Source organism: Zonotrichia albicollis, chromosome 4 (genome assembly GCF_047830755.1).
Source record: "Zonotrichia albicollis isolate bZonAlb1 chromosome 4, bZonAlb1.hap1, whole genome shotgun sequence".
NCBI classification, from domain to species: Eukaryota; Metazoa; Chordata; class Aves; order Passeriformes; family Passerellidae; genus Zonotrichia; species Zonotrichia albicollis.
In genome coordinates, this window is record NC_133822.1 from 1,037,185 (window position 1) to 1,050,980 (window position 13,796).

At 53.9% G+C, this 13,796-nt stretch overlaps 1 protein-coding gene across 1 annotated transcript in view; it reads right to left on the bottom strand.

The window, feature by feature from the left end:
• The window catches only part of LOC141728883 (SH3 and multiple ankyrin repeat domains protein 3-like), a 45,054-nt gene that overhangs the window by 10,840 nt on the left and 20,418 nt on the right, over positions 1-13,796 (bottom strand). Inside the window, exon 3 of the mRNA XM_074540194.1 lies at positions 8,887-9,258. Within this exon, the coding sequence (XP_074396295.1) occupies positions 8,887-9,141 (255 nt within the window). The 5' untranslated portion in view covers positions 9,142-9,258. The remainder of the gene's footprint in view (positions 1-8,886; positions 9,259-13,796) is intronic.

Below are 13,796 nucleotides of genomic sequence, written 5' to 3' on the forward strand. Positions count from 1 at the left end.
TCCAGCGGGAGCCTCTGGAAGTGGCTGCTCCGGAACTTTTAATTCAATCCAAACTGAAATTTCCAAATTGGGAATTTCTCAGAATTCCCATTCTTTATATCCAATCCTATTCCAGATTCCAAACCTGTTTGGCCACCACATTCCCAGGAAAACCCAACAGTCCAAATTCTCCAGGAATTCTTTCCTGGATTTCCCAGTTTTCCATAGAAAATCCTGGATCTGTTCGCTGCTCTTTAGGTCTCGAAGGCGGCTCCTTCCCAAAAATCCCTTTTCCCCATGGAATCACCACTTGGAATGCCAACATTCCTCCCTCCTCATCCTCTCCATCCCTCCAATTCTGGTGGGAATTCCCATCAGGAATTCCCACAGGAATTCCTTGGAAACTCCAGCACTCACCGGCTGCTCCATCCCGGAGTGAAAATTCCCAACTTTTCTCACCGGTGGCTCCATCTTTTCCTTGTCCTCCCTTCGTGTCCCCCTGGATGCTCCAAGGGGACAAAATCCCATGGATGGGGTATCCCTGTTTTCCATCAAAGGGCGATCCCTGTTTTCCATGGATGGGCGATCCCTGTTTTCCATGGATCCTCTGGAAGCGTCCGCTCCGGAGCTTTGAATCCCAAGCCAAATAAATCCCGGGAATGTTGATAAATTTATCCAACCACTCCCCTCTGGATCAATCCTGCCAGGATTGGTCCAATGCTTCCAGGGGCCGTTCCCAGGAAATTCCAGCCTCCAGCTCCACGCTCAGATTCCCAGGAAAAATACGGAATTCTGAGCTGGAGAAAAAAAAGGGGGAATTTTCCCTCCTATCCATGTTTTACCTGGTTAAAATTGGGATTTTCCTTCCATTAATTCCCAGCTTGAAATGGAATCCTGCACATTCCTATGGAATTTTCTCTCCTGCTTCCCACAAAAAACAAGGATCTGATTATTTAGGATGAAACAGCACCAAAAAAATGTTGGAAAACTCCGAAGCAGCCAAGAAAAAACCAAGGATGTGATGCATCCGTGCAAAAAAAAAAATCTGGAAAAATGCAGGTTGAAAATGGTGTGGATAAAAATTCCAACTTTTTGCTGGAAAAATGGGAATTAACCATGGGAAAGCTGAATAATAAATGACAGGATTTTGTTTGGTGCAAAATCAAATCGGGATTTGAATCCGACGAAATTCCAAAGGGGATTTAATGGGAAGGGAGGGAAAAGGAGGAATTGGGCAAGAAAATTTTCATTAATAAAGGATTAATTAATAAATTATTAATCCGTTAATATTTATTTTTTATTGCTAATTAATAGAAGTGGTCTGGGATAATAATTCCTCATTTTTTAATTTTTTAGGGAATTCTTATCAAATTTCGGGCAGGGTTGGATGAGCTTGGATCATCCCCGGTTCCCATTGGAATCTGAGGCTCTTTAAGGACTTTTCCCACCCAGATTTTCCCAAATTCTCAATAAAACCTCCCAGAAATCATTTTCCAGGGAAAAACGAATTCCACCATTCCCAAGGACGAGCTCATTCCTTCTCCTGTTCCTCGCTCCAGGCTTCCCTCATTCCGTAAAAAACCAGGATAAAAAAAAAAAAAAAGCCGGAATTTCTATCGATCCCCGACGGGAGCAGGGGGGAGGATTTGATTGGTTAATTAATCAACCATAATTAATTAATTAATCGGTGACCCGTGAATGTCAGGATAATTGAAGATCCGGGACAAAGGCGGCTGCGGAATGTTTGATTCCAACCGGGATCATCCCGAAAAAATGAGTTTTAACAGCCCGGCTGAAGGAATTTTTCCATGGAAAAGCAAAATTCCTGGAGTGTGGGAATGGATGAGGGTTAATTAATCCTTTTTTTTTTTTTTTTGGGGGGGGGGGTGATTTGAATTAATTACTTAAAATTTTCACGGATATCAGCATGGAAAAAACTGGAAAAGCTGGAACAATATAAAATGTGGGAATGAGGTGGGATGGGATCTGGGAGCTGAGCCCAAATCCCAAATCCAGCTGGAGTTTTCCAGCCCAAATCCCTCTGGAATTTTCCCCAATCCCTCTGGAGTTTTCCAGCTCAAATCCAGCTGGAATTTTCCCCAATCCCTCTGGAGTTTTCCAGCCCAAATCCCAAATCCAGCTGGAGTTTTCCAGCCCAAATCCCTCTGGAGTTTTCCAGCCCAAATCCCAAATCCCTCTGGAATTTTCCCCAATCCCTCTGGAGTTTTCCAGCCCAAATCCCTCTGGAATTTTCCCCAATCCCTCTGGAGTTTTCCAGCCCAAATCCAGCTGGAATTTTCCCCAATCCCTCTGGAGTTTTCCAGCCCAAATCCCAAATCCCTCTGGAATTTTCCCCAATCCCTCTGGAGTTTTCCAGCCCTTTCCCAGCTCCATTCCCTTCCCTGGCCCCGCTCCATCCCCTCCTTATCCCGAGGATCCGGAACTTCCCCATGGAATGTGCAAAACTTTCTCCCGCTGCTTCTTTTGTGCTGTGGATCCCAGACATTCCTCAATTCCCTCCTAAATTCCAGCCCCTTTTCCATGATTTCCTGCCAGGACAAACTGACCACAAACAGGGAATTCCAGCCTTTCCTTCTCCCTTTTGTATCCATGGGGTTTCCAGATCCAATCCCACGGCATTCCTTGGATGTTATAATTCCCACTCTCCTCTGGAAATCCCATCTGCTTCCCAAGGGAATGAGGGAATCCTGGAATTCTTGGGATTCCCAGCAGGATCTGTGGGATTTTCCAGCTCCTCCAGGGCATTCCCTTGTGGATCCTTGGTGGGAATCCGAGCAGGAATTTCCTTCCCTTCCCAATGGAAGCTGTGAACCCTTCCAAGAGTTCCTTTTCCTTCCCCATTCCCGCTGTTTCGGGCAATTCCCAGAATTTGAGAACCCCCAACTCCAAGATTTTACTGGCAACAAGAAACCCTCAATTTAAGGAATTCTTGGGAAAAAAAAAAATAAAATCCCTTTTTTCCTCCTGTTCCTTTTTCTCCTGCTGGAGCCCTTTGGTTGCTCCCACATTCCCAAGGAATCCAGCAGATGGAATTCAGAGCCGTTATTCCTGATATTTTTTTTTTTTAGGAATATTTCCAAGTGCTCAACTAATTTTCTTTTCACGCCAATTTTTCCTCGCCTCAAATGACTCAGAATTCCTCTTTATTAAGCACGGAATGTGCTCTTCCCGAAAAAAATGGCTGGAAAATGAAAAGATGGGATTGACGTTTTCCATGAAAATTGCCTCAATGGACGCATCCTGTTCCAGCAAATCCGCTTGGGAGGAGAAAAAAAAGGGAATTTTGGTCGTAAAATCTTCTAAATTTATTAAATTGCAAATGCTCTGGTCACGGCTTGATCCGAGACGGATTTTCCTTGGAAAAAGCCGTGGATCGGGAATGCGCGGCAGCTCCGGTTATTTGCGGGCGGATTTTGCTGCCGGCGGATTTCTCCCGGATAAAATCGGGAATTGCTCGGATTCCGATCGATCCACTTTGTTTGATTGAGCTCACAGAGGGTGACTTTGCCCCCGGGGGAAATTCCCGGGATTTGGGGTTGTGCTGGAATATTTTGGGAGCTTCTGCTGCTCGTCATTGTCTGGAATGTGCCGGGGGCAATTGTTTGGGATAAATGGGATTTATTTCCATGGAATTGTTCAGATTTGGGGTGGAAAAAGCCGCTTAAATGTGGTGGAATTGCAGCTTTCCAACGTTTCCTCTGGATCGGGGGTTGGAAAAGCCGGGATGGGGCTGGAAAAGCCGGGATGGTCATCCATGGAGGAATCCAAGGAATTCCTGAATGTGGCTCTCAAGAGTTCTGGGATTGGCATCAGGCCCAGCTTGGATTTGATCTTGGAATTCTTTCCCAAGCTCAGGGATTTCAGGATTTACGGTTAAAGCACCTGAATCCTTCCAGTGGAATTTTTGGGAATCGCTCGTTTGATTCCCACCGGTTTTTGGGACGCTCTCGCTCCGCTCCATCCGGATCCTCCCTCCGGATGCTCCCAAAACAGCTCCCAAAAAAAAAAAAAAAAAAGCCACAAAAAGCCTGGAAAAATCCGCAGGCAGCACCTGCAGGAATGGGGACGGGGAAAATAAATGGAAATGGGGAAGAGGGGAAAAAAGCGGAGCAGCTGCTCCATTCATGGAGCGCGATCCGGCGGATCTGAAAGGAGCCGCATTTCCATGGAAAAACAATGGGAAGCTCCAAGCAAAAAGCAGCTCCCGGCCTGTTTGGAAGAGCTTTGATTCTGCCCTAAAACGGGGGAAAATTCCATTGGAATTCTCCACATCCCAGGGTTTTTGCCGCAGTGCGAAAGCAGGGAAGGATCAAAGGTTTGGGGCCATTCCCAAGGGCCATTCCCGATATCCTGATTTTCCCCTTGCAGGAATCAAATTCTCCCGATTTTCCCTCTTTTTTACGGTGTTCCCATGGCTGGAGAGTGGAGAATGGAGATGGGAATTTCGGGATCCATGTGAATTTTGGGATCTAAGTACTGGGAAAACAGGGAATGGAAAAGCCTCGGGGTGGAGGCAGGGAATTGGTGGGAAGGGGAGCGATCCCTCATCCCTCACTTTTCCATGTTCTCTCTTCCCTTGGAATCCACATTCCCACTGTCATCCCTCACTTTTCCAGGTGTTCCCATCCCTTGGAATGCACATTCCTGTGGGATCTCCACCTTCATCCCTCCCTTTCCCAGTTACTCCCGTCCTTTGAAATCCACATTCCCACAGAAGGATCTCCACTCTCATCCCTAATTTTTCCAGGTGTTCCCACACCCATACCAGAGCCCAGAATCCACATTCCTGTGGGATCTCCACTCTCATCCCTCCCTTTTCCATGTTCTCCCTTCTCTTCCCGGGAATCGGCCACATGGGATGGGCAGGAGCCTCCTCTTCCTCATCCCAAAGGAATTCCCAACCAAAATTCCATTCCCACCCAGCCTTGGGACACCGAGGAATCTCCTTGGCAAAACCGGAGGAAAACTGGGAGGGTCCCAGTTAAAAACCACCTTGGATGGGACAAAATGTGGGAATTCCAAGGACTGAGGGATCAGGGCTGGGAGCTCCCAACACATCCTGGAAAACATCAGGAAAACCTCTGGAATTCCAGCTGGACACTCCTGGCCCATCCAACGCCGGGAGCCGCTCCCACATAAATCCAACTGGGATTTTATTTGAATTCCAGCTTTTCCATGATTTCAAAGGGAAGAGGAAGAGTTGCCAGCAGAAAATGGGGAAGGAAAACTTTTGGAAAATTCCAGAAAATTCCTCCCTGGCTGCACATCCCTGATCTTTCCCAGCTGTTCCCATAAATTCCAGCCCTGGGAATGTCGGCAGCTTCCTGAGGCTGCAGGAGCCTCCCATCTCTCCACATCCCGGTTTTCCTGGGATGTGCTGAACCTGTGGTTCCTTGGAATGAGTTTTCCCTGCTTCCAGGGGAAAAATAAATGGAAAATCTTTGGAATCATCGCTGGTGCCGGCCCCCACAGAGCCCATTCCCATGGGATGATCCCAAGGTTTGCTCCAGCACCTCCAGGATTCCAGCACTGCTGAATTCCCAGGATTTTCCAGCACATTCCCAGGATTTTCCCTGGATTTGCCACTTTTTCCTACCAAAGACGAGGCCGCTCCCAAAGAGCTCCCGCCAAATTTCAGGAATGGGTTTTCCCGTGGGATTTAACGGCGCAGAATCCATAAATTATTCCAGAGGAACCAACCCCAGCTCGGGCGTGTTCCTGTCTCCTTAAAATCCGGCTCCGAGCTCCCGGACCCCGTGGGAGGTTGGGATAATTTTATCCCGGGTCTCCACCACCCTTCCCACGGAGCAGCCGGAGGCGGGAATGGCTCTTCCCGAAGGATCCGCGGCTCCGGGATGGGACAGGGAGGCTCCAAAGGACCCTCAGGGATTCCTACACCCTCCTTTTGCCAGGATCACATTCCCAGCTCGGGGAGTGATCCAGGTTCTCAAATTCCAAAAAAAAAAAAAAAAATCGCAGGTTTGGGAATCTCTGGAGCTCAGGGTATCCAAGGAAATCAGTTCCCGGCCCTATGGAAAAGCTCCAGGATGGGAAACACCTGGAGCTCCAGGATGAGCCCAGATCCTGGATCACAACTGGATTCCTGGAATCCTGCACAGGGATCAGTGGGACATCCCATGGATTCCCTGGAATGGTGCACTGGGATCAGTGGGACATTCCATGGATTCCCTGGAATCCTGCACTGGGAGCAGTGGGACATTCCATGGATTCCATGTAATCCTGCACTGGGATCAGTGGGACATTCCATGGATTCCATGGAATCCTGCACTGGGATCAGTGGGACATTCCATGGATTCCCTGGAATCCTGCACTGGGAGCAGTGGGGACATTCCATGGATTCCGTGGAATCCTGCACTGGGAGCAGTGGGGACATTCCATGGATTCCATGTAATCCTGCACTGGGATCAGTGGGACATTCCATGGATTCCCTGGAATCCTGCACTGGGATCAGTGGGACATTCCATGGATTCCCTGGAATGCTGCACTGGGAGCAGTGGGGACATCCCCAGCTTCCCAAACTTCCGGACACGCCAGGACATTCCAGACCTGCCTGGACATCCCAGAACATTCCAGACCCTCTCCTTGGACACCTCAGAACATTCCATGACATTCCGGACCTGCTAGGACATCCCAGGATATTCCAGAGTGCCTGGACACCTCTGGACATTCTCAACCTCTCACCTTGATGCCTCAGAACATTCCAGAACATTCCCAACCCTCTGCTCAGACACCTCAGAACACTCCTGACCTCCCACCTGGACACCCCAGGACATTCCAGACCCTCTGGTCAAACAATTCCGGGATATTCCAGAACCCCTGGACACCTCAGAACGTTCCAGAACATTCCAGACCCTCTCCTTGGACACCTCAGAACATTCCACGACATTCCAGACCTGCTAGGACATCCCAGGATAGTCCAGAACCCCAGGACATTCCAGACCCTCTGTTCAGATAATTCCAGGATATTCCAGAACCCCTGGACACCTCAGGACATTCCAGACCTGCTCAGACACCTCAGGACATTCCCAACCTCCCATCTGGACACCTCAGGACATTCCAGATTCCCCGGACATCTCGGAAGGTCCAACCTCCTCCATCCACAATCTGAGTGGGAGAACTGGGAATTGGGATCCCATCACCCCACAGGACACTTGGGAAGGGAAGGAGAAAAGAGGAGGAAAGACCCCAAAAATTCCTCATTTCCCACGGCCCCATTCCCAGCAAAACTTCCCTGTGTCCCCAGTGCCACCACCCTGCTGTCCCCGTGGGGACACCACGCCAGGCCCCAAAAGAGAATTGTTCCTGTCCAAGAGGCTCCAACCACCCTTGGTGACCTCCGCTCAGCCCAGGGCTGTCACCTCACCCTTGTCACCTCACCCTTGTCACCTCCAGCTGCCCACTCCCCTAATGAGGGCTGTTAATTACCCCATCATCACAGCCCTTCAGCTTTTCCTGCTTCTCATTCCCTACAAATCCCCCAATTCCAGAGAATTCCAAGTTCCTGGATCGCTGTGCCCTCCTGGGTCACTCTCGGGTCACTCTTGTGGTCACTTTAGGGGTAATGCCTGGGTCACTCCTGGGTCACCCCCGGGGTCACTCCTGGACTTCGGGGTCCCTCTGGCACAACCCACCAATGGCACTGGCACATGTCCCCCCCACTCCAGTGTCCATCACCCCCATTCCAGTGTCCATCATCCCCATTCCAGTGTCCATTGGCCCACACCATTCCAGTGTCCATCACTCCCATTCCAGTGTCCATCACCGCCACACCATTCCAGTGTCCATCGCCCCACACCATTCCAGTGTCCATCACCCCCATTCGAGTGTCCATCACCCCACACCATTCCAGTGTCCATCACTCCCATTCCAGTGTCCATCACCCCACACCATTCCAGTGTCCACCACACCATCACTGTCCAGCCCAGCAGAGCACGCTGGACATGAGTGACCATCACGCACCAGCACCGCAGCCCCATAACCTGGCCCTGGGGCCGGTCCCAATCTCAGTCCCAGAGCTACTCCCCGTTCCAGGCTGGTGCTGGAACCGCCCCTGCTGCCCGGTCCCAATCCCGGTCCCATTCCCGTTCCCGGTCCCGGTGAGTGCGGATCCCTGGGGCGGGGAGCGGCCCCGCACCGCGGCCGCACCGCAGCACCCCGGGATGGCAGCGGGAGCGGGGGGACACCGGGGTGGGGACACCGAGGACCCGGGCAATGGGACCCGTCCTGCCGGGCCCGTGGCGGGGAGAAGTTTGCCGGTGCTGCCGGGGCGGCGGCGGGGCCGGGAGCGGGGCCGGGAGCGGGCGGGATGCCGGACGGGATGCGGGACGGGATGCGGGACGGGATGCCGGACGGGATGCGGGTCGCCGCCAGCGCTGGAGCGGCGCCGAACCGGGTGCGGATCGGGGCGCAGATCGCGACCCGTCTGAGTGAGGGTCGGGAGCGGTCCTGGTGCGGATCGGGGCCGGTCTGAGCGAGGTTTGGGGCCGGCCCGTGAGCGGATCCCGGCGCGGACCGGGCCCGGTGGGTGAGTGCGGGTGAGGGCTGCTCTGGGTGCGGGTCGGGGCCGCTCTGGGCTGCGCATCCCGGCGCGGGCGGCTCGCGGTGGCGCTCCCGGTGCGGCTCCCGCTGCGCATCCCGGCTCGGCGCGGTCCCGGTGCGCATCCCTCCCGGCTCGGCTCGGCTCCCGCTGCGCATCCCGGCTCGGCGCGGTCCCGCTGCGCATCCCGGCTCGGCGCGGTCCCGGCTCGGCTCCCGCTGCGCATCCCTCCCGGCTCAGGGCGGTCCCGGCGCGGCGGCGGCGGCCGCTCGGGGCTCCCTCCCTCCCTCCCTCCCGCCCGGTTCCCGGTGCCCCCGTTCGGCACTCACCGTCTGCTGCAGGTCGGGGATGCCGATGCGCACCACGATGGCGCCGGGCGCGGGCTCCTCCATGCGCGCCGGGGCCGCCAGCTTGGGCGAGCGGGGCCCGCCGTGGCCCCGGGCCGGCTCCAGGCGCGGCTCCTCCCGCAGGCCGGGGCTCGGCTCCCCGCTGCTGCTGCTGACGCGGGGCTGGCGCTCCGGCGGCGGCTCCGGCGGCGGCGACTCGGGGCTCTCATGCTTGCTGCCCGCGGGGCTCAGAGGCATGCTCCGTGCGCCGCGGCGGGCGGCCCGCGCCCGCTCCGCTCCCGCACCGGCACCGGCTCCAGCACCGGCTCCGGCTCCGCACCGCGCCGGGGCCGCGCTCAGCGCCCGCCCGGGGCCCTGCGCGGGGAAGCGAGGGGTGAGCGGAGCGGCGGGACAGAGCCGGGAGAGGCATCCCGGAGCCCCCGGGATGGCAAAGCCAGCGGGGAGAAAGCGGCGATCCCGAGGGATGGAGAAATCTGGGATGGGACCCCCGGGATGGACAGGGACACCCCCACAGGGACCCTCTGGAATGTCCCACAGGAAAGGCCATTCCCTAAGAAAAGTCCAGGAGTGAATTCCCACTCTCCCCATGGACATTCCCACAGAGACCCCCGGGAATATCCCACCAGGAAGGGCATTCCCAAGGATGGAGAAATCTGAGAAGGGACTCCTGGAATCCCCATTCCCAGCAGGGATCATCCCTCGGGAAAGGATCCCCAGGATGGACATGGACACCTCCACAGGGACCCTCTGGAATATCCCCCAGGAAGGGCATTCCCCGGGAAAAGACCAGGAGTGAATTCCCACTCTCCCCATGGACATTCCCACAGGATCCATCCCACAAACCCTCCCAGCAGGGATTGTCCCGAAAAAGTGACCATTCCTCAGGAGAAATCTGGGACGGGACCCTCAGGATGGACAAGGACATTCCCACAGGGACCCTCTGGAATATCCCACAGGAAAGGCCATTCCTAAAGAAAAATTTGAGAAGGGACCCCCAGAAAGGACACGGACATTCCCACAGGGACCCTCTGGAATATCCCCCCTGGAAAGGCCATTCCCTAGGAAAAGTCCAGGAGTGAATTCCCACTCTCCCCATGGACATTCCCACAGGGACTCCCTGGAATATCCCCCCTGGAAAGGCCATTCCCTAGGAAAAGTCCAGGAGTGAATTCCCACTCTCCCCATGGACATTCCCACAGAGACCCCCGGGAATATCCCACCAGGAAGGGCATTCCCAAGGATGGGGAAATCTGGGAAGGGACTCCTGGAATCCCCATTCCCAGCAGGGATCATCCCTCGGGAAAGGATCCCCAGGATGGACAGGGACACCTCCACAGGGATCCTCTGGAATATCCCACAGGAAGGGCATTCCCCGGGAAAAGACCAGGAGTGAATTCCCACTCTGCCCATGGACATTCCCACAGGATCCATCCCACAAACCCTCCCAGCAGGGATTGTCCCGAAAAAGTGACCATTCCTCAGGAGAAATCTGGGACGGGACCCTCAGGATGGACACGGACATTCCCACAGGGACCCTCTGGAATATCCCACAGGAAAGGCCATTCCTAAAGAAAAATTTGAGAAGGGACCCCCAGAAAGGACACGGACATTCCCACAGGGACCCTCTGGAATATCCCACAGGAAAGGCCATTCCCTAAGAAAAGTCCAGGAGTGAATTCCCACTCTCCCCATGGACATTCCCACAGAGACCCCCGGGAATATCCCACCAGGAAGGGCATTCCCAAGGATGGAGGAATCTGGGAAGGGACTCCTGGAATCCCCATTCCCAGCAGGGATCATCCCTCGGGAAAGGATCCCCAGGATGGACATGGACATTTCCACAGGGACCCTCTGGAATATCCCCCAGGAAGGAGAAATTCCCCATGAGAAATCTCAAAGGGGACCCCTGGACCCCACAAATTCCCCCAGCTGGGCCCATTCCCACAAGAAATCTGGGATCAGCCCCACTGCACACACAGAATCTCCCCAGGAATTCCATGGATTTCTCCCAGCAGGATCCATCCCCTAAAGAAACCCCACAAAGGAACTTTGGGATCCCACCCCGAGGGATGAGGAAAAACAGCGGGAGAGCCCCAAAATTCCAGCCAGGAAAATGCACTTGGGAAGGAGAAAAATCAGGATAAACAGGGAAAACCACGGGATCCTCCTGCCCCGTGGCCTGGGATGGATAGGAAGGAAACCCCTTTGGATCCCTTCGCATCCGTGCCCCAATCCCATCCCAAATTCTCCTCCCTTCCTTTCCCAAATCCCGGATTTGATTTATTCCCTCTTTTTCCCCTCTCTCTGCCTCATTATCCCACAAATGGAGCACTCCAGATGGCGATCCCTGGGATTTTCCCTATTTTTTTTTTCCATCCCTCATTAGTTCCCAATAATTTTAAGGCCCTGTCTGGGAAAGGCTGGAAAAAAATTCCACTATGGAATAATTCCCCAAATTCCATTTTGCGGAGTCATTTTCCCTCCTTAAATTCACTTTTTTGCTCACGAAATCAAAAAAAAAAATTCCACTTTTCTTTCCCAAGGAATCCATGGAATCTTTTAGGAATCACAACCCAAAGAGTCTCATTCCAATAGCAGGGCAAAAAAAGGTTGGAAAAGCTTCCAAGGGAGCTAGAAAAATATTACAAGATTTTTTTTTTCCCCCGGCAGTGGCATCTTCCTTGGATTTCTGAGCATTCTCTGGATTTCTGAGTGTTCCCAAGGGGGTCAGAGCAGAGTCTCCTTCCCACCTTTTCCTGCGGGAACAGAATTCCCAGATTTCCCACCCTTCCTCCCATCATTTTGGGATTATAAATCCGGAGCCTTGCCCCAATTCCAGTGCTGGGAGCAGCAATTCCAGAGGGAACTGAAATTCAGAGGGAAATTCCAGGGGGAACCCAGCTGGGAGAACCCTGGGAAAAGGGCAGCAGGATGGGGAGACCTGGAAAGGATTTTTGGGGGGAATTTTTTGGGTGGATTTTCAGATTGGATTGGAGCTTTTCCCTGGAATTGGAATTTTCCCCTGGGATTGGATTTTTCCCCCAGGCCTGGCACTTTTCCCCGGCAGAATCCAGGTTAAATTCCCTCCCTTTCCCAACTTTCCCAGTTTCCCCAAGCCCAGGGATGGCTGGGAAGCTGCTGCCTCCTCCCCACTCCCACATCCCCATCCAGAAAATCCGGGATCCTTTGGGAAAAGGGTTTTTTGGGAAGCACCTGGCTTGGTGTGTGCTCAGGTGAGGCCATTCCTGAGCTTTTCCTGGGAAAAACAGCCGGGAATGACAGGGCCAAGGGAGACCTGGTGTCCTGCTCGGATCTCTGGGATCACTGGGAATGGGGCCAGGAAGAGTTGGGAAAATCCCAACTGGGATTTTCCAGCCCTGGAATTGTCACTGCCCGGCCACATGGGAGAGGGGTCCTGGATCCCAAACAATTCCTGTCCTTCCAGGGATCCGGAACAATTTTTGCCCTTCCAGAGATCCCAAACAATTCCCGCCCTTCTTTCCAGAGATCCCAAACAATTCTCTCCCTTCTTTCCAGGAATCCCAAAAGATTCCTGTCCTTCCAGGGATCCCGAACAATTCCTGCCCTTCCAGGGATCCCAGACAATTCTTGCTCTTCTTTTCATGGATCCTAAATGATTCCTATCTGTCCAGGGATTACAAAAAATTCTGTCCTTCCAAGGATCCCGAACAATTCCTGCCCTTCCAGGGATCTCAAACTATTCCTACTTTTCCAGGGCTGGATCCAGCCCTGTGGCTCCAGCTGCCAAAGCCTCACCTGGATCAGGGATCCTGGAAGGATCAAGAATCCAATCCCTCACCTGGAAGGATCAGGGATCCAATCCATCCCTCACCTGGAAAAATCTGGAGGCCAAAACTGGAAGGATCTGGGGGTCAAAACCTCCTCTGGAATTCTCAGGGGAGCCAAACCTCACCTGGATCAGGGATCCCATCCCTCTCCTAAAAGAACCAGGGAGCCTGGAAAGATGAGGAATCCCTGGAAGGATCAGGGATCCAGACCTGGAAGGATCAAACGGGCCAAAGCCAGCCCTGGAAGGATCTGGAGACAATCCCTGTCCTGGAAATATCTGGGAATATGGAAAGATCAGGGAGCCAAGGCCTCATCTGGATCAGGGAATATGGAAGGATCAGGGGGCCAAAATCCCTCACCCGGATCAGGGATCCTGGAAGGATCAGGAGAATGAAACCTGGAAGGATCTGGGATCCAATCCCTGCCCTGGAAATATCTGGGAATATGGAAAGATCAGGGAGCCAAGGCCTCACCTGGATCAGGAGGCCAAAATCCCTCACCCGGATCAGGGATCCTGGAAGGATCAGGAGAATGAAACCTGGAAGGATCTGGGATCCAATCCCTGTCCTGGAAATATCTGGGAATATGGAAAGATCAGGGAGCCAAGGCCTCACCTGGATCAGGAGGCCAAAATCCCTCACCCGGATCAGGGATCCTGGAAGGATCAGGAGTATGAAACCTGGAAGGATCAGGGATCCAATCCCTGTCCTGGAAGGATCAGGGATCCAATCCCTGTCCTGGCAGGCTCGGGAATGTCACTCAGGCCAGGTCTGGGGACAATCGGTGCCGTTTGTCACCCACGGGGCCGTTCCTGAGTGACCCTGGAACCCTCGGGAATGGGGACACGGGGACACGGGGACTGTCCCGCTCCGTCCCCGCGGGGCTGGCAGTGCCACCGGGGCTGGCAGTGCCACCGGGGCCGGTCCCTGGGGCGGTGCCAGCCCCGTGCCAGCCCTGCCAGGCTGTCCCCGCGCTTATCTGGCCACGGCGAGGTCACCGCTCGCTGCTGTCCCCAAGCCACGTGACGGGGACACGGGGCCAGCCCCGCGTGTCCTTTGTCACCGCGGGGGGGGGGGGTCGGG